The sequence below is a fragment of the Camelus ferus genome, chromosome 7 (genome assembly GCF_009834535.1).
Source record: "Camelus ferus isolate YT-003-E chromosome 7, BCGSAC_Cfer_1.0, whole genome shotgun sequence".
Taxonomy (NCBI): domain Eukaryota; kingdom Metazoa; phylum Chordata; class Mammalia; order Artiodactyla; family Camelidae; genus Camelus; species Camelus ferus.
This window is the reverse complement of record NC_045702.1, coordinates 11,082,196-11,100,743: the sequence shown is the minus strand read 5'-3', so window position 1 is coordinate 11,100,743 and position 18,548 is coordinate 11,082,196. Positions and strand designations below refer to the sequence as shown.

The 18,548-nt window shown below is 51.0% G+C and overlaps 1 protein-coding gene across 4 annotated transcripts in view; it reads left to right on the top strand.

The window, feature by feature from the left end:
* Positions 1–18,548, top strand: part of PLXNA4 (plexin A4) — a 565,211-nt gene that overhangs the window by 208,377 nt on the left and 338,286 nt on the right. For all 4 annotated transcript variants that reach the window (XM_032483354.1, XM_032483355.1, XM_014561902.2 and 1 more), the window contains one exon: positions 5,808–7,073. In XM_032483354.1, coding sequence (XP_032339245.1) covers positions 5,808–7,073 — 1,266 coding nt within the window. The remainder of the gene's footprint in view (positions 1–5,807; positions 7,074–18,548) is intronic.

Sequence of the window (18,548 nt, the reverse complement as noted above, 5' to 3'; positions counted from 1 at the left end):
TAGAGAGGGGGCAGCATCTGTGGGCAAATAGAACAGTTTGTAAGATGTGAGATGCTGGTGGGCACTAGTGTGAGTTCCTGTGCTAACACACAGTGGGGGCTGTCCTAGGCCAGTACCAGGGTCAGGCGTCCTTCATCTGAAGAATCAGTCCCCAGCTGAGGGGGTGGGGGCAGTCACCCTGGACAGTGTAAAGCATCTGTGTGGAAGACAGCGAGGCATGGACAGGTGGAGAGCATCCCAAGAGACCTGCCAGCACAGCCCTCAAGGCAAAGACCCAGCAGACATGCCCCCGAAACTCACCTGGATAAAGCCCCACTAATTGCAAAATTCTAGTGTATCTCTGGGGGCAGCGGGGCACAGAGATCTCTTTGGCTGTGAAATAACAGTCTATTAGAGAGGGTTTAAGAGTCACTTTACTCCTTTGGCTAGAAGGCTGCATTTTTCTGTATATGGGTTAGGATTTTTTCATTAACAAATGCCGGAACCCTGACTGGCTTATGTAAAAGGGGAAGTTTTGGCATGTAGCTGGGAAGTATAAGCATGGAGCTGGCTTCAGTGTGACATCACTGGGACCCAGAGCTCAGTACTTTCCATGCCCTGGCTCAGCTCCACTCTCCTCCGTACTTGGCTTCCTTCCCTTCAGGCTCCCCGCAAACTACCCTGGTTGCAAGAAGGTTCCCTGCAGTTCTTAAGCCTGCCCCTCTCCAAGGCCACATCCAATTGAAGACCTAGAACTTTTTCCTCAGCACTCCCATCCAAATTCTTTTGTCTCCCAGAGATTTTGATCCAACCAGGTCCCCATCTCTGAACCAGTCACTATGAGCTCCCTCCAATCTGTGCTGACTGGTATGGGCTCTGGTTATGTGTACTCCTGTGAACCAGGGGTGGAGTCAATTTCCCCAGAAGGCTTTGGACTGAGAGAGGGCAAAGGAGTGGATCATGGGTCCACAGAGGATAAATGAATGGTTTCTCTAACAGTGTCTTTCAATTTTTTTTTTTGATCATGACTGTATTAGTCAGGGTTTTCCAAAGAAAGAGAAATTATATATATATATTAAACTTCTCTTTCTCATATATATATATATATAAGAGAGAAAGAGGGAGGGAGGGAGATAGATTTATTTTAAGGAATTGGGTCATGAAATTATGGAGACTCCAAGTCCAAAATCAGCAGGGTAGGACCACAGGCTGGAGACTCAGAGGAGAGCCCGTGTCATAGTTCAAGTCCAAAGGCATGTCCTGTAGATCCCCTCTCCCTCGGGGAGATCAGACTTTTGTTCTATTCAGTCTTCAACTGATTGGATGGCCATATACTTACATTATAGGGGGGAGTCTGCTTCACTCAAAGTCCACTGATTTAAATGATTAGCTCATCCAAAAACACCCTCACAGAAGCATCCAGAATAATGCTTGACCACATATCTGGGCACCGTGGCCCAGCCAGGTGGAGACATCGAATTCACCATCAAAATGACCAGCAGTAAGAAGGACGCGTACATCACATTCATGCATATATATTACCTGGCTGAAACAAAAGTCTCACGGAAGCCTTATCCCTTCTCAATGTGGCATACTCTTGTTTTCCCTTCTATTTTAATTTAGTTCATTAAAAAAAAAAGCATGTGTGACCCACTCAGTTGGTTTCTAGACTCATGATGGATTGGGACTTGTGTTTTGAAACATCATCCTAGAAGACATTTTCTGAATGTTCTATTATCCCATAGCCAAGGTCCTAAGGAACAGGATTCTGTCCAGAAGGTCAGGGAAGGTACCAAGAGATGTCCAAGTCCCGCCATGAGTGCATGTGACCCCGGCCAGGACCAGCACCTGCTCGTGCCTCTGTTTCCTTATCTGTAGAGGACATATACTTACAAATACCTCTTCTGCCTAACGGGGTTGCCACACACAGTACCATCAGAACGAGGTAACATATATGAAAACGCTTTGTAAACTCATTTCGGGAGGTAATTGCTATTTTAAACTACTCCGTAATAACTTTCTTCTCTGCCACTCAGGAATCTGAGAAGATGGTGCTATTTCATGAAAATTAGTGTGCGCTCTTCACTACTGGCCATGTAAAACAAAGCCTCAATTTCTTTAATCAAAATGATGATCAGCTTCTAAAAATGATTCCCATCTCCCCTGAGATGATGCAGAATTAAAACTTGATTTCCAAGAAGGGAAACTGGCAGTGTGTCTGGGTTTGACGCAGAGCCTTTCAGTTCTGTCTCCGCACCCCTTTCCCCCTCTGCCTAGTGCGGCGAGTCCTCCGGGGCCATCTTGGGGTGACTCGGCCACATTCCTTGCCTTGAGGAGTCAGAGTTGGGCTGAATGCTACCTCCGATACTTTGTTTTAAAAACCAGCTAAACGATGACCCAGGCAAGAAATGGTGGGTGGGACCTGGGATGGCGATGAGGTTTCCTACTTTGGGGCATCACTTAGGAGGGTTGAAGGATTGATGTCCTGGAACGGAAACCACTGGGGAAGTCCAGCTTTGCCAGGACAGAGCAGCCTCAGGCAGCTCTGGGGGGCGGGGACAGGCAGCTCAGCCCACCTGTGGGTCCGGAGCTGGGGTGGAAGGGCTGCCGTTGGCTCACCCCTGTGGTGATACCCGGTGGGGGCTCTGGGGAGGCAAGCTGGCGCCCACCTCCCTGCGAGTTCCTCATTCTCCTCCATTTCTCTTATTTGTTTTCTAATCAGTCCCTTTCGTGGTGTGTAAAATGAGAGGCTAGTTATTCCTATCACACGTTATTGTTTCCTGTGGGTTCCCGCCTCTCCAGGCGCAGTAATTCTACCATCCCCAGATGAGGGTGACAAGTGTTTGAGATGCATAACTGTGTCTCATTTCAGCGCCTAATGGAAGATGGAGAATGAGCCCTGGCACCTTTATGCTCAGTAAATTTATAATTACAGGCTTCCTCGTCTTGCCTCTTGCAAACTAGAGAGCTGTTGATTGGCTTGTGGGTCCGTGAGTGTGTACAGTGAGGCGGGGTGTGGCAGGCACACTTCCCCCAGTGCTCAGCAGGTTCCAGTATGGGGACTGTAGAGGGCCAGTGGCTAAGGCCTGGCCCGCACCTGCCTGTCTGGAATGAGGATTACCAGCCCTGCTGGAATTTGGTTGTTGGCAGCAGTGTCCTGAGAGTCGTGTTAGCCAGGAGAGCATGTGGCACTCAAAGAATAGGCTCGTCCAGACAAAGGCCAGGGAGCCGATGGGGAAGTGGGTTCAAGTAAAGTCAGAAGACGGGCCGCAGGCAGTGGAAAGAGACCTGGGTTTGGAGTCCAGGGACGTGAGCCTAATCCATCTCTACCTTGAACTCACTATGTGACCTCCTGCAAGTCAGTTAACTTCTCTGGATCACAGCTTCCTTAGGGAGTTGTTGATTGGCTTGTGGCTTTTCCCCTGAAAAGCAGGTAGCACCCTCCTGACCCCAGCGATCAGTGGTCTGGTCAGTGCGGTAATGGGTGGGCATGTTTGCCTGGGGCCCGGGGCGCAGTAACGGTTCCGCAGGTGCTGGCCCTCTCCATGCCTCTAGCTCCCCTTCCTGCCAGTCAGAAGAGAATTCTTGAGTCTCCACTCAGTCGGGTGTAGCCCTGGGGCTGTGGACACATTAGTGAGCAGGGCAGTCGCTCCCCGCCCTGACGGAGCTCAGAGGCCTCAGCTCTGTTCTCAGTTCTTTTGGCAAAGGCTAAATCAACAGGAGCACAGAGGCTCCTCTCTGGGGGTGGAGGCTGTGCTCTCTTCCTCCCAGGGCCACCCTGACAAGGTCCTGGTCCCTTGCCAGCCCTGTCTCCTCCTGACTCTCACGAACCATGCTCTGCAGACAGACTCCTCCCAGCGTGCGCCTGGCTGAAATGCCCTTGCTGTGGCTCTGTGGACCCTTCCCCAAGGGGGCCCAAATGCCGTGGCCTCCCCAAGGCCTCCCACAGCCTTCTCCTTGCTCCTGCACCCCAGGTTAGAGGCCAGCTGTCTTCACGTGAGCTCCTGAAGTCTGTCCTGTAATGTTTCACTGTCTGAGTAACTGGGGTTCCTGCAGCATCTGTCTCCCTGACTCCGGGTTCTTCGAGGGCCCGGTCCAGCCTCAGCCATCCTTGGATCCTGCAGCGTCTTGCCCATTTGGAGTGTGACCTGAGCATATGTTTGCCATATGGGGGAGCAGATGAAGACCCTCGACTTGCACGACTCCTGTCGGTCGTGGGCATGCTGTCTGCTGGTTCCCCTCCTCTGCTATTTTTATGAGAAGACTTGTGGTTTTCACTGGGACTTTAGTTGACAATGTCAAGTCTTTGCTTTCTTCTTTCTTCTCTTGGTTTCCATCTAACCTGGCACTCTCCCTGCTGGGCTGGGGGTTTCTGTGGTTCAGCCATCTACCTCTTCCCATCACCTTGTTTCTGAGTTGTTTCAGGGGAAAATGAGAGAAATTCCAAAGAGCTGAGATGTCCCCAAATAAGACGTAGGCCATTTCTGCCCAGATCTCTCCCATACCGGTAAAAAATATGAAACCATCCTCTGGAAACACATGCAGAGAAAGCATCTTGAATAGAAATGAATGAGACCACTAGGACGGAAAGCTATTTCGTTCTTCAGGGAGTTACTTATTTATTTATTTACTTGACTACTTCTTAAAGCATTTGTTCTCTGCCTTTAATGAAAACCTCTCAGAGGAGGCCCCGCTGTGGGTGGCAGCCAAGATCTGCCTCATTAAAATGACGTCAGGGCTCCAAGCTGGGCAGTGTACCCGAGGGCCTGGTGCCGCCACGATGCAGAGGGACCCAGGATGTGGGTTTTCAATTTGGCCTCATGCACCCTCTGGCGGGGGCAGGGGGTGTGCACAAAGGAGAAGTTTCCCCTGCAGTAGGTGCCCACCCAGGTTTAAACTATTCTGCTCTATGAACGGCCACCGGAGGACATCCCCATCTGTGCCTGGCTGGGGTGAATTGAGATGGTCGAGCCGTGCAGCCCGAGAACCTGCCACACACTTGGATGGCCCTGGGTTGAGTCTGCCTCTAGGGCTTAGCAGTGCGACTTGGGTAACCCCTCAGCTGTGAGGTAGGGGTGTCAATAGTACTTACTTCAGGTGGCTGCTAGTCAGGGTCCCAGCAGGAAGCATCACACATGCAAACTGGGCTGTTCGCACAAAGGTTAATAGAGAGGCTCTTGACTTCTAAGAGGCTGGGCAACGTTTGAGGGTAGGAACGTTGAGGCCCGTTAGCTCCTCTAGGACCAAATGGAGGCAGGCAGGAGGTGGTTCACAGAACCTGGGGATGGGGAGGCCCCAGTTCGTGCGGCTCCCCTCCCCTCCCCCTCTCACCAGGCTTCTGCTGATTCTCCCCGGTGGCTGCATCTAACCAGCCAAGGGCAAGGAGCCCACGGATGTACCGTCCATACAGTCAGCCTTCTTGGGCACAGAGAAGGGTGGAAGGCAGATCTGGAGGGGCAGATGGAAGATCCCCAGCACTGAAAGGTTTATTAAGATGAAATGAGAGTCTCTGGAAGGTGCTGGACGGGGGCTGACACAAAGTTGGGCATTCTGTGGACACTGGCTGTTTCTCACCACCGTCAACATCATCACGATTGTCTTCGTAGTCACACTCGCTAGTGTTATTACTGAAATGCCCTCCTGCTGCCACCCAGCTCGGGCTGACCCACACCCATGCTGGGGACCAGCCCCCTTGGCCCCAGCTCCCCCCAGTATCATCCTCTGTTTCAGTGTGTGCAGAATGCTTTGGGGATCCAGCCAGACAAGCTATGGGGGGAACGAAGCCTCTGCCTTTATGACGCAGCATCGCCTCTTTCCTTTTCCCGTAGGGAGCCTGCAGTCCTGAGTCCTGGCCCTCCCAGGACACTGCTGTGCCGAGTGCGACTGTGCCCCAAGGACACGTCTCTGAAATGAAAGCCATGCCTTGGAACTGGACTTGCCTGCTCTCCCATCTCCTGATGGTGGGGATGGGCTCCTCCACTCTGCTCCCCCGGCAGCCACCCCCGCTGCCCCAGAAGCGGCCTTTTGTCACGTTCCGCGGGGAGCCCGCCGAGAGCTTCAACCACCTGGTGGTGGACGAGAGGACAGGGCACATTTACGTAGGGGCCGTCAACCGGATCTACAAGCTCTCCAGTGACCTGAAGGTCCTGGTGACCCACCAGACAGGGCCGGACGAGGACAACCCCAAGTGCTACCCGCCCCGCATTGTCCAGACGTGCAACGAGCCCCTGACCACCACCAACAACGTCAACAAGATGCTCCTGATAGACTACAAGGAGAACAGGCTGATTGCCTGTGGGAGCCTGTACCAAGGCATCTGCAAGCTCCTGAGGCTGGAGGACCTCTTCAAGCTGGGGGAGCCTTTCCATAAGAAGGAGCACTACCTGTCAGGGGTCAACGAGAGTGGCTCCGTCTTTGGGGTGATCGTCTCCTACAGCAACCTGGACGACAAGCTCTTCATCGCCACGGCCGTGGATGGGAAGCCGGAGTATTTCCCCACCATCTCCAGCCGGAAGCTGACCAAGAACTCAGAGGCGGACGGCATGTTTGCTTATGTCTTCCATGATGAGTTTGTGGCCTCGATGATCAAGATCCCTTCAGACACCTTTACTGTCATCCCTGACTTCGACATCTACTACGTCTACGGCTTCAGCAGTGGCAACTTTGTCTACTTCCTGACCCTTCAGCCTGAGATGGTGTCTCCCCCAGGCTCCACCACAAAGGAGCAGGTTTACACCTCCAAGCTCGTGAGGCTTTGCAAGGAGGACACGGCCTTCAACTCCTACGTGGAGGTGCCCATCGGCTGCGAGCGCAGCGGGGTGGAGTACCGCTTGCTGCAGGCTGCCTACCTGTCCAAAGCTGGGGCCGTGCTCGCCCGGACCCTCGGGGTCCGGCCGGAGGACGACCTCCTCTTCACCGTCTTCTCCAAAGGTCAGAAGCGGAAGATGAAGTCCCTGGACGAGTCGGCCTTGTGCATCTTCATCCTGAAGCAGATCAACGACCGTATTAAGGAGCGGCTGCAGTCCTGCTACCGGGGCGAGGGCACGCTGGACCTGGCCTGGCTCAAGGTGAAGGACATCCCCTGCAGCAGCGCGGTGAGTCCTGGGAGGGCCTGCGGGCTGGGACGGCATGGTGTGGAGGCCTCGTCTGTGGCCTCCGTGGGGTGTGAATCATCTGTCCCATTTTGCAGATGAGACAAGCACATCCCACCTCTGGGTCTCCTTGAACTCAGATCATCACCAGCTCACACATGCTGTGATCGTGGCACTGAGCTTATAAGAGTCATAGCTGGAGCTGAAACGTAGCTTTCCTCTTGGCCCTTTTCTCTATCCTGACTGGCTTGCTGGCCATCACAAGCAGGGCTGGTGTAGGCAGGAATCATGTGATGTTGATACCACGTGCCCTAGGTGTTGTTGAAGGCTGGATTGTCGTGTCCTGTGATACGACTCCTGCACCCGCCTTCTTACCAACCATATCTGTGAGTCACTTCCCTGGGAGCTTAGAATAAAACCGCTCCTGGGAGTAATGGAGTCAGTCAGTCTACATTTGGGATAGATACAGAACTTCAGGGGATTTATGTTTTTAGCCCCTTGTGTATCTTTAGGAAATGGCAAAAAGAGAGCAGAAGAACTAGGGTGAGAGTCCAGTGAACATGGAGGGGAAACACAGAGCTTTCTTAGAAAACTGTATTTGTTTAGCATCTTCTGTGTGCACATTTCCATGGAGGAGACATGGCACAAAGTCCGGAAGCAGCCACGGAACAATACTGGGTGGCAGAAGAGCTGAAGGGAACCAGAGGAAGGGGAGAAGGAAGATTGGTTTAGGAGACCTGCCCAGGGCCTGTGGGGCCTGAGGGACAGAGCGGACTACAGGTGCCACGGGTACCACAGCCTCCTGCCTCTCCCAGCCTGACTCACTTGTGACCCAAGAGGAAAAGCATCTGCCTTTCTGTGGCTTGACTTCTGTTCATCTTTAAAATGGTCCAGTTTTTCCTCAACCATTCTTCAGGCGACATGGAAAGTTCAGCTGTTGGCATCTTCTATGCCCTATGTTACTTACTCTCCTTTCCCTTTTTCTTTTTTATTGTCCATTGGAAAAATTACAATCCTAGTTTGAGAAAATCAATTTTATAATCTTAAGGTAGGGAGAAGAAAGGAAAATTCACTCACCGAATAGAAGTACGCATTTGCATGGACGTGAGTCTTGACTCCTAGTAAAACTTTGGTGGAATTCCATATTAGGAAAATGAATTTGGATTGCTTGCCAGGCAGATCGCAGAGGGCACTGGCACCCCCTCCCTAGCATGAGGTAAGAAGGCCATTCCTCCAGGCATTGAATTTGGGGTGGGGGCAGGGAGAAGGAGGAGAAAGAAGGACCCAGTGAAGTGTGTCTTTGGTGCCCTCACATTTAAGTTCAGGCTGTTTTATAGTGACAAGTTTTCCAGGTATCTGAACTGGAACTAAAAGATGCCATTTCTTCTTGGAGGTCCTGAAAAGCCAGGAGACCCCTAGTGTCACCTAGGAAATGGGAGAGGCATCATGGACCAGAGAAGGAAGCAATACACTGACCATCATTGCCAGACCAGAGAACTGAGGGGATTCCACTGTATCCGCTGAGCCCTAGTAGGTGACATATCTTTTGGAGACCTTGGTCTAGACAGTACATGATCCACTCAGGAGAGTCTATGAGACAGGTTTGTGAACTTGGGTGGGGGAATGGACTGCTCCCAAATGAAGGCAACGAATGACAAGTCAGATGCTGTGCAGTGCGTGTGTACATTACATACTCAGACACGGGTCCCTGGGGAGATGCCTTAAGCATGTCGGCATGGGGAAGGCACCTAGAAATCCCCGTCTGTACATTCATTCTGAGGCCCATCAAGGTGACTGAGTTGCCCTGGGTCATGTATCTTGTGAGTTACTAGCAGAGACAGCATTTCAGGAGAACCCCCCTTGCCTCTCATCACCACACTTGCACGCACGCACACACACCCCTACACACATGCGTGTGCACGTACACAAGAATTACCCCCGCCCCCGAGCATGCGCATGTACACCCTGCGTTAGGAAATAGCAAGTGTTTGCTAGACAACCAGCTGTTTTGAGATCAGAGGGGTTGGCAGTTTTTTTCTGCGGAAAACTTGCTCAAATCCTGCCTTTTGGGGCGATGCTTTGGGGAGTAAAACCAGCTGCAGGGATCATTCTGGCTGCCCATGGGCAAGTGTTTGTCCTGCCCTTGCTCTGCCATAATACAAAAGGCAAAGTTCATCATGAGAGTCTGCAGAGCTGCAGGTCCTAACATCCCCTTGGCGGCCTTGGAGAGAACAGAGGAAGGCAGCTTTGCAAGACTGGCTGATGCCAGGACTGGGAGTAATGGAGCCAGATAACAAGCTTTTGATTTTTCTTTGGGCTTTAATTAGCCCTTTCAAGTTAGAGGCAAGTTCAGGGCTGAGAGCAGAAAGGAGGAGGCCAGAAACTCCGCACAGGGCTGGGGCTGTGTCCCCAGCCAGTCTAAAAGGCCACTCCGGCTTTTAGTGCGCAGTATCGGTTTCCTTTGATTCAGCCGATACTCGGGTTACTTCGCTCGGGGGCTCAGCTATGGTTCTTTTGGCCTCAGCTCAGACCACACGTGTTTCACACGCCTTCAGCCAGGCCGGGCTCCTGAGTGGCCCCGTTGAGGGGGTCTCGCAAGCACACCATTTGCAAACCCAGCGTTCCCTCTACTCATTCATTCACAAGACCGCTGGCTCCCTTTGCTTTTGGTCTTCTTGCCTTGAGGTAGGGATGGATGAGATGAACTCTGGAGTTCTTTTCTGCTCGAGTCCGGGATTCCCTTGAGGCCTGCAAAGGGGAACCAAACTTCACTCGGACTCTGTCCTGTGGCGTTTCCCCTGCAGGGAAGTGGAGGAGGGAGGGAGGCCCGGGAGGCTGACTTTAGGGCCTGTTTTTTGTAGAGTTGGGGTCCCTTGTGGGTTTTTGTCATAGTTACAACTCGAAGATCTTGAAAAGGGGCTATGATTTGTGGTTCATTTTTAAATTGAGATGTAATTGACATGTAACAGTATTTTATTCACAATCAACATAGTGAATTGATACTTGTATATATTGTGAAATGGTCATCACAAGAGTCTAGTTAACATCCATCACCACACATAGTTACACAATTTTTCTTATAATTAAGAAATTTTAAGACCTACTCTCTTAGCCACTTTCATATATACAATATAGTAATTTTTTCTTTTTATTAATTTATTTTTATTGAAGTATAACTGATTTACAATGTTGTGTTAGTTCTGGTGTACACCCAAGTGATTCAGTTGTGTGTGTATATATATATATACATATAATTCTTTTTTCATATTCTCTTCCATTATAGCCTATAACAGGATACTGAATGTAGTTCTCTGTGCTATATAGTAGGACTTTGTTGTTGATCTATTTGATATTTAGTAGTTTGTATCTGCTAATCCCAAACTCCTACTTTATCCCTCCTGCCCACTTTCCCCTTTGGCAACCATAAGTTTGCTTTCTATGTCTGTGAGTTTGTTTCTGTTTTATAAATAAGTTGTGTCATATTTTAGATTTCACACATAAATGATATTATATGGTATTTGTCTTTCTTTGTCTGACATACTTCACTTAGTAATAATCTCTGGGTCCATCCATGTGGCTGCAAATGATATTATTCCATTCTTTTTTATGACTGAGTAGTATTCCATTGTGTATGTATGTGTGTATATATGTATCCTCTTTATCCATTCATCTCTCAGTGGACGTTTAGGTTGTTTCCAGGTCTTGGCTTTTGTAAATAGTGCTGCTATGAACATTAGGGTGCATGTATTTTTTCAAAAAAGAGTTTTCTCTGGATATATGCCCAGGAGTGGGATTGCTGGATCATAGGGTAACTCTATTCTTAGCTTTTAAAAGAACCTCCATACTGTTTTCCATAGTGGCTATACCGATTTACATTCCCATCAACAGTGTAGGAGGGTTCCCTTTCCTCCACACCCTCTCCAGCGTTTATTATTTATAATACAGTATTATTAACTGTAGTCATCATGCTGTACATTGCACCCACAGGACTTACTTATTTTATAACTGGAAGTTTGCACCTCTTAACCAATGGCTCATTTTTATTGTGCTCCTGTTGTCCTGTTTCCTTAAACTAGAATGCTTGTCCCGTGGTACCTCTCAGGCTTTTCTGGCCCCTTCCATTTCCTTGGACCCATATTCCTTAACCTGAACTCGTGCCTCCAGGACTCAGAACAGAGAGCAGTAAGAGCCCTGAGACCCTGACCCGCTCACTAGGTCCAAGCTGTGTTTGGCTGTGCTCAGGGAAGATGGGGTTGGGGCGGGGCGTCCCTATATGGGACATCTGTGGAATCACACGGTGGCCCACACCCTGGTGACGAGGCGGAGGGAGAAGCGTTGGACTGGGATGCTGAAGCCTCAATCTGCAGGCCCCAGAGAGTGACCTGTTATCTTTATTCCAGGTAAACCAGGAAAGGCTGGCTGAGCCCACATCAGAGTTAAGGGTCAACCGGCCAGGAGAGGCATTCTCATGGGAACGTGTCCCTGGGGACTTCAGTGCATGTTACAAATGCAAATTCCCGAGGGGGCATTGGGTGTAGAGGCTGGCGAAGCAGACCAGGTGTTTGCTGGTGCTTGGGGGAGATGGAAACAGCTTCTGCCTTTGCCTTCGGGCCATACTTTTTTGTGTCCTGGTTTTTCCCAGCCTGGATGGAAAGAGGTCTCCAAGAACAAATGATCCGGCATCTGAAAATTGCTCTAAGGACCTCAGAAGAGCCTGGGAAGAAGGAGGGTCCTAGAGGGGTCAGCCAGGGCTCCTCCCAGTGTGTCTTAGGATTTGGGGGACTAAAGACCACCCAAGACCCTGAGCTAAGGAGCATCATTAAGGATAATGATGTAATTTCTCCATTTCTGCTGCTCAACACTGTGGTGGTCTCTAGCTTTGGTCCCTTTGAAGGCTGCTGCTTGGGCTCTCCAAGCCCTCTGTCTGCAGAGCTGTGATGATTGGGACGAGGAGCTCACAGCCTGAGGCTCCTGTCGTGTGCCATGGCCCAGAGGTGGGTGACAGCTCTCCCTCCATCCCTTTCTGGGAGTCCCTGACCTGGAGTGGGGCAGCTGGGCTGGAGAGTGTGCTATTGAGGGCCAGGGCTGCTATGTTCTACGTGGGCTGAGAGGCCTGGCCCCTAGGCATGGCTCTCTATACATCGTCAGCCTCTCTTCAGCCTTCTGGGATAACCTCACAGAACAGTAGGCTTTCTCTCTTTAAGTGAATTAATGAATGGATGAAACACTTATGAGGCCCTTGGCAGTGTGCTCTCTCCTGGTTGATGCCAAGAATCATGAAACGACATGGGTCTCCAGGAGCCTAGGAGTCCAGGAGAGAGACGCACCCGAGCAGGTCCATATGGCCCGTGTGATGGGAGCAACAGCTGTGGCCATGCGAGTGACCATAACTCACGCCATTTAAATATTCCCTCAGTTTGGAGCCAGTTGAGAAGTGGACGTAGGAGTAGGGCAGTGTCAGCCTTAGTGCTGACAAGGCTGGATGGGGCGAAAATCAGCATCTTAATCTTCTCCTTAAGACTTGAACTTAGAGTGACCTTCCAAAAGGAAGTGTAGGTCCATGGGGCAGAAACTATTATCCAGTATCGCCACCTCACACTTGTCCAGCAGAGCGAGGTGGCCTCCGAGCTGCCTGATCATCTCCCTGTGGGATTCGTGCGGCGCAGACAGTTTACAGAGGGCTCCATCGCTGCCTCTTCTCTCAGCAGTCCCGCAGGGTAGCAGAAAAGGCAGACATCCTGTCCAGCTGAGGAAACGGAGAAACAGGAAAGTCAAGTACTTCACTGAAGGGCATGTCATTGGTAGAATAGAACATTGCATGCATCCTAAATTCCCAGCCCAGTGCTTTTCCCGCTCGTGTTTCTCAGCGGTGCGCCAGCGGCCCCTGGGGTGGGATGATTCACGCTGAGAGGGCTCTCTGGGCGTTGCCAGGCATTCACACTGCTGAGCCCTGCAGCCCTAAGTGCCAGTGGGACTAGAAAAGCCCCTTGTGTTTCCTGAAGCCTCTGATTGAAAACCATTGCTAGACCAGGTGCCTGACTTTAGGGTTTGCTCACCAGCCCTGCTCAGTCCCACAAGGTTCGTAGAGGCACACAGGACTGACCTTTTATTTAACCCCAAGCTTCACTTCGTGTCTGGCGGCAGGAGTGGTGGAGAAGAACCCCGTTCGGGTGCGTTGTTGCTTTGAGTCCTATCCATTGCTCTCAGGCATGGCAGCCCTGGGAGGAGACGGGGTTCCCCCCTGGACTCAGGCTGGCCTCCCATCCCGGCCTGGATGGTCACTCAGATTCATCTGGCGCCTGGGATCCTGAAACTCCACCAGAGTGCATATCCGGAATGGCCAGGCAGCCATCCCAGGCTCCGGGCGCTGCTTGCTGCCAGTCTGCTTGGGCTGTTTTCTTTTCCTGTCAGCAGGAAGTGCAGCTCTGACTAGATGGGTGTATCCTGTTGTTTATGGCTCGAGGCAAGGTTTTCCCTTTCTGCTCAGCCACAGTCCAGGAAGTCCTCCTCCTGCCTGCCCCATCCCTCCGTTCTCAAGTCCACTGCATTTGAGACACACGCGCACGCACACACACACACACGCACCAGGGCCCACAAAACACGCACACCGTATACCACACTCAAGTCCCCGTGACAGTGCACATCACAATCTCCTTTCACATCAGCCCATCACCCCTCACAGCCCACTGACGTTGGGGGCCTGCCATATCACAAGCCCAGTCTTTCTAGATTCAAGTTCCCCTTCTCCTCTTGAGATGACTTCTACCCCAGGGATCCTGGAGAAAAGGCCAGCTACCTCCCTCTTTTCTGCCAGTGGAATTTGCACTGAAAGTTGCATCCCAGCTAAGGAAGTACACATGGTACTTTGGGTTACAGGGTGGTAGCTGAACCCTGGCGGGTATGCTGGGCCTGGCGAGAGGAAAGGGCTTGAGGCTGGCCTCCCCGGATGCCACCCTGGAGCCCATCGGGCCAGCAGGAGAGTGACGGGACCCAGGAATCACATTTGCAGAAGGTTAAGACAGACAGCTGCATGACCTCTGTGCAGGGTTTACCGAGTGGGGGATTAGGATGTGGGGCAGGCAATGCCGTGTCCTGACGCCGACCTCATGGAGCCTCACACAAAGGCCTGCACACCTGTATACACACCAACGTGTGCACACTCACTCTCTCTGCTCTGGATGGCCAACGCACTTTCCCATGGTGTCTGTTCCCCCACATTTCTATCTGTCACTCTGCTGTGTTTCACTGTCTCACACTCACACTCTGTGCACAGTCATCCCTCAGCCTCCCTCTGTCTCCCTCTTTCTGTGATTTATCCTCCCTCACTCCCACACCCTACACGCAGCAGCTAATTCAGTGAGATTCCTCCTGCGTGTGTGCACACATCCCAGGCAGTGTGCGGCGGTCCAGCCAAAATTGACAGCCAAGCCTCTCATTCAGTCAGCACTCAGACCAGCGTGACTTAACCACCCAGGTCTGCATTTATGGGCCTTTCCTTCAATTCCTCTCTTCCTCACAGGGTGGCGTCTTGGCCGGGATACTGGCCTGGGGGCTTGGACCTTTGGGTCTCAGCCTAGTCCTGGCTCATACGAGGTCATTGGGCTGGTGAGTGGTTTCCTTTTTGCTTTGAATTATGCATTTCATCTTCCAGAAGGAGGTGATAAAACAATATCCCTTTATTAAAGTGTGCTGAGGCTCCCAGGGAAAGAGCAATCGTAGACGTTAATAAGTAACGATAGACACAGGGCGCCCTGTATTTATTTGCAGGACACTGAAACATCTCGTTGCACCTTCAGTATATCCTCCTCTGGTTACGACACCCACCTGATGGGACAGAAAGGGACTTCGTAATATTGCTGTGATTTTATGCTTATGCATTTTTCTTCACCAGTATCTGCTTTTGAGAGGTTCGGGCTGTGCCGAACCCAGATGTTGCGTTCAGAGTCCCAGGCCTCGAGCATGCCCCGTCCACCTTCCCTTCCATCCGGCACACGTTATGAAAGCTCAGTTGAGGCATTTGAAGAAAAGGATACATTCACAGCCAGACCCTCCCGGCCGTCACCTTCCCGCATCCCTTAGTTTTTGTAAGGCCAGAGAGAATGACTATCCATGGGCACACGGCGCTTGCTTCTCTTCATTAACAAAGTTAGTGGGGAGAAGGGAAGAAGACAACTAATGGAGTTCTCTGTTCAACCTCTCAATTTAGTTTTTTCCTAGTGGATCAGCCCTCACCCCCCCCCCCCACCACCACTGGCCACATACGTGAAATGGGATCAGCAGGAGAGAAGAAAGCCCACACCTTTTCCTAGTCTCGGTGTCATTACCATGTCTCTGTCAGTGTTCCAAAATACAACGGCATTTGTTCAGCTGATTTATCTTGCATGCAGGCAGCGTTATCCAGACCCACTCTCGGGCCTGAGGAGCAAGCGGGGATGCTGCACAGCAACACGAGGGGGCTCATAAAATTCACTCCCGCTGCAAGGGAGTGACCTGGCCTGTAATTCAGCCTGGTGAGCGGGGCCACTGCTTCCCAGCCCCCGCCCGCAAACACACAAATTTAATCATTGTGGTGTGCCCCGTTCCAGTTACAGTGCCAGTGGCGGCTGAGGTTGTCTGCAGAAGATGGGGACAGAAGTGGGAACTTGGGATTGAGGCACTGGGTAGGACTTCGTTGCCCTTGACAGCTAGCCACTGGGGACCTCTGAAGCTTAAGGTACAAAAGGAGGACGGCACCCAAGTGGGTTTTGCTGGGAGCCACCCCATGGCCTTCCCTGGTCTTTCCCAGGGATCCAGTTTTGGCTTCTGAACCAGCCCCATCACGGTGGGTAGCCATCTGTGGAACTGGACTGGTGGAGTTTGTTCCTGTGCCTCTTGATTGGCCAGCCTGTATCTCTGGTCATGGTGTCATGGCCCTGCCTGCTTACCAGATTGAGGGACCCGGGGCTCTCAGCAGCTGAACTAATGAGGAGAAGCTTGGGGGTTCAGTCCCCAGGGTCCCGACTCGGAGCTGCTCTTTGTCCGCTGGGCTCAGCGACTCCCGGGGGGGTGCATTGCTGCGGCTCACTGTGGGTCACAGCCCCGGCAGCAGAGTGTGTGCGGGGCTCAGTGCCCCTCTCCTGGGGAAACACTCACGTTAGTGGCACTAGTTTCCTATTGGAAGGATAGCTTGTTATCGTGATGAGCGAATGACCGCTTAGATATGTGGTGGGACAGGGCCCCAGACAGTCTCAAAACACCATAGAAATGTCAAAGTGAGTATAAAAGTAAGGGTTGCTTTTAGCAAATCACTTTCAATATTCCATAGGCAGTTAAGTGCATTATAGCAGTCCCCCCTTATCCACGGAGGATACGTTCCAAGACCCCCAGTGGATGCTTGAAAATGCAGATGACCAAACCCCATATATACTGTTAGTTTCCTACAATATACTGTGATAAAGTTGTATAAGTCGGGCACAGTAAGAGGTTAAAACAGTAACTAATAATACAGTAAGATACTTGTAACAATATACTGTAATAAAGTTATGTGAATGTGGCAGTCTCTCAAAATATTGTATTGTACTTACCCATCTTCTCGGGAGGACGTGAGATGATAAAATGCCTACATGATGAGATGAAGTGAGGTGAATGGCGTAGGCATGGTGATGCAGAGTTTGACTGCTGTTGACCTTCTGATGATACGTCAGAAGGAGGATCATCGAGCCAGGGAGATGTCGATGGTTGGATGTCAGGAGAAGATGATGTGGATGGTTGGGGATCCTGGGCGGGTCAGAGCTGGATGGTGTGAGATTTCATCACACTACTCAGCGTGGTGCGCAATTTAAAACTTGTGAATTGTTTACTTATGGAATTTTCCATTTAGCATTTTCAGAGCATAGGTAACTGAAACCACAGATAAGGGGTTAACTACTGTAATTCAATCAGTATTTACATCAAAAGACCCTCCCCTGCCCCCCCCCCCGCCACTGAGCTCCTAAAACATGATGACTTTCTAGCCCATATTTTGGTGCCCGTCCTTTTGAGATGCTTAGAAGAGGGCACATGGCTCTCAGGTATCTTGGTGCAATTTGTTGGGTTCTTTTTCCAAACCTGAGACATGTTTCTTGAAGCCCCTTCAATAACGTTTGTCTAACTAGGTTACTGTGGCTGCGGTTTGCTGGTTTCCCCTCTCTTTCTCTGCGCATTCATTTCTCATTGAAAAAGACACAATAAAGAACCATTCTGAGATAACGCATTAGCAACTAAGTGGATGAGGCCTCCTTCCCACTCCTTTCCCAACGTCTGTGTTCACAGCCGAGGTGTGGGGCCAACCTTCGCTCTATCAGGACTTTCCTGGCTCTCAAGAGAGTTCGACCGGCTGGGGTCAGCACAGGCCATGGGCAGAGCTTCAGGGAGGGTTGGAAATCATAAAAGAGAGAGGAAAGTTTATGCAGAACAGTAAAGCAATCAGTGGGTGGTATCGTCCATGTTTGGGGATTTCTCTCTCTGTTACAGAAACAAGCGCTCAAGCACGTGGGAGTATTTTATGGCGTCACAAGCTTTCTGATGAGAGTAAACTTAAGCCAACCAGAGCCTCCCCAAGAGGTTCCTACCCGCCTGAGGACTCTCTCTGCAGGCCAGAGGGCACACAGAGTCATCTCCAGGGGTGCATACGCTGTGGGCTTTGGACCCTAGTGTGCATTTCTGAGCACCTTGAGGTCAGCCCCACATTTGAGATCTGGCCCCAGTAAGTGGAGCCTCATTATCTTCCTGTGCTGCAGAGGTTTACAGCTGGAGTCTGTACTTAGACATGAGCTACTGCACTTACCTAGATCAATATCTCCCTTTAAAAAGAAACCCCACATGCATAATTCACTGATTCCCCATTTCCAGCGGAGTTCTGCCCTGGTCCGCTCCCAGTGTGTGTGTGTGTGTGGGTGTGTGAGAGAGTGTAATTAACTAACGGGAAGACGTTTGGGGCTGCTGAGGACGGAGACTCTAATGACCTTTCTTTTCCACATCAGCGGGCACTTCATGGGCTTCTGTCTTCCTTTTCTCCTAACTTACATTTCCTTTCAAAACTTCAGCTTTCACTTTCCTTTGGGACAGATCAGCCCAGGAAAGGAGGAAACACACTCTGATGATCGGCCACGGGCCTCCCCAGGACAGGAGAGTTATTTCCTTCTAGAGATCCCAGGAGGACAGAGTGCCATCCTGGACAGGGACAAGCAGTGGAGGCCTGTCTTAAGCAACTTCTCCTTCTGGGAATAGGTTCTGATCCTGGAATTGGTTCCTTTGGGGCCACCCTCTAGCAACCCTGAAGGCGGCCATGGAATACCAGTTTTTCCCTCTGGACTGGGAATTTCAGGTTCTGGTAACTCTTCTCACTTACTTGCCAGGTCATGAGGGGGTCGTTTTACTCTCTAGCCTCAATTTTTCTCTTCTGTGAAATGAGGCTGTTGAATTCTAAGATCTTGAGTCATTTTCCTCTGAAACAGCCCG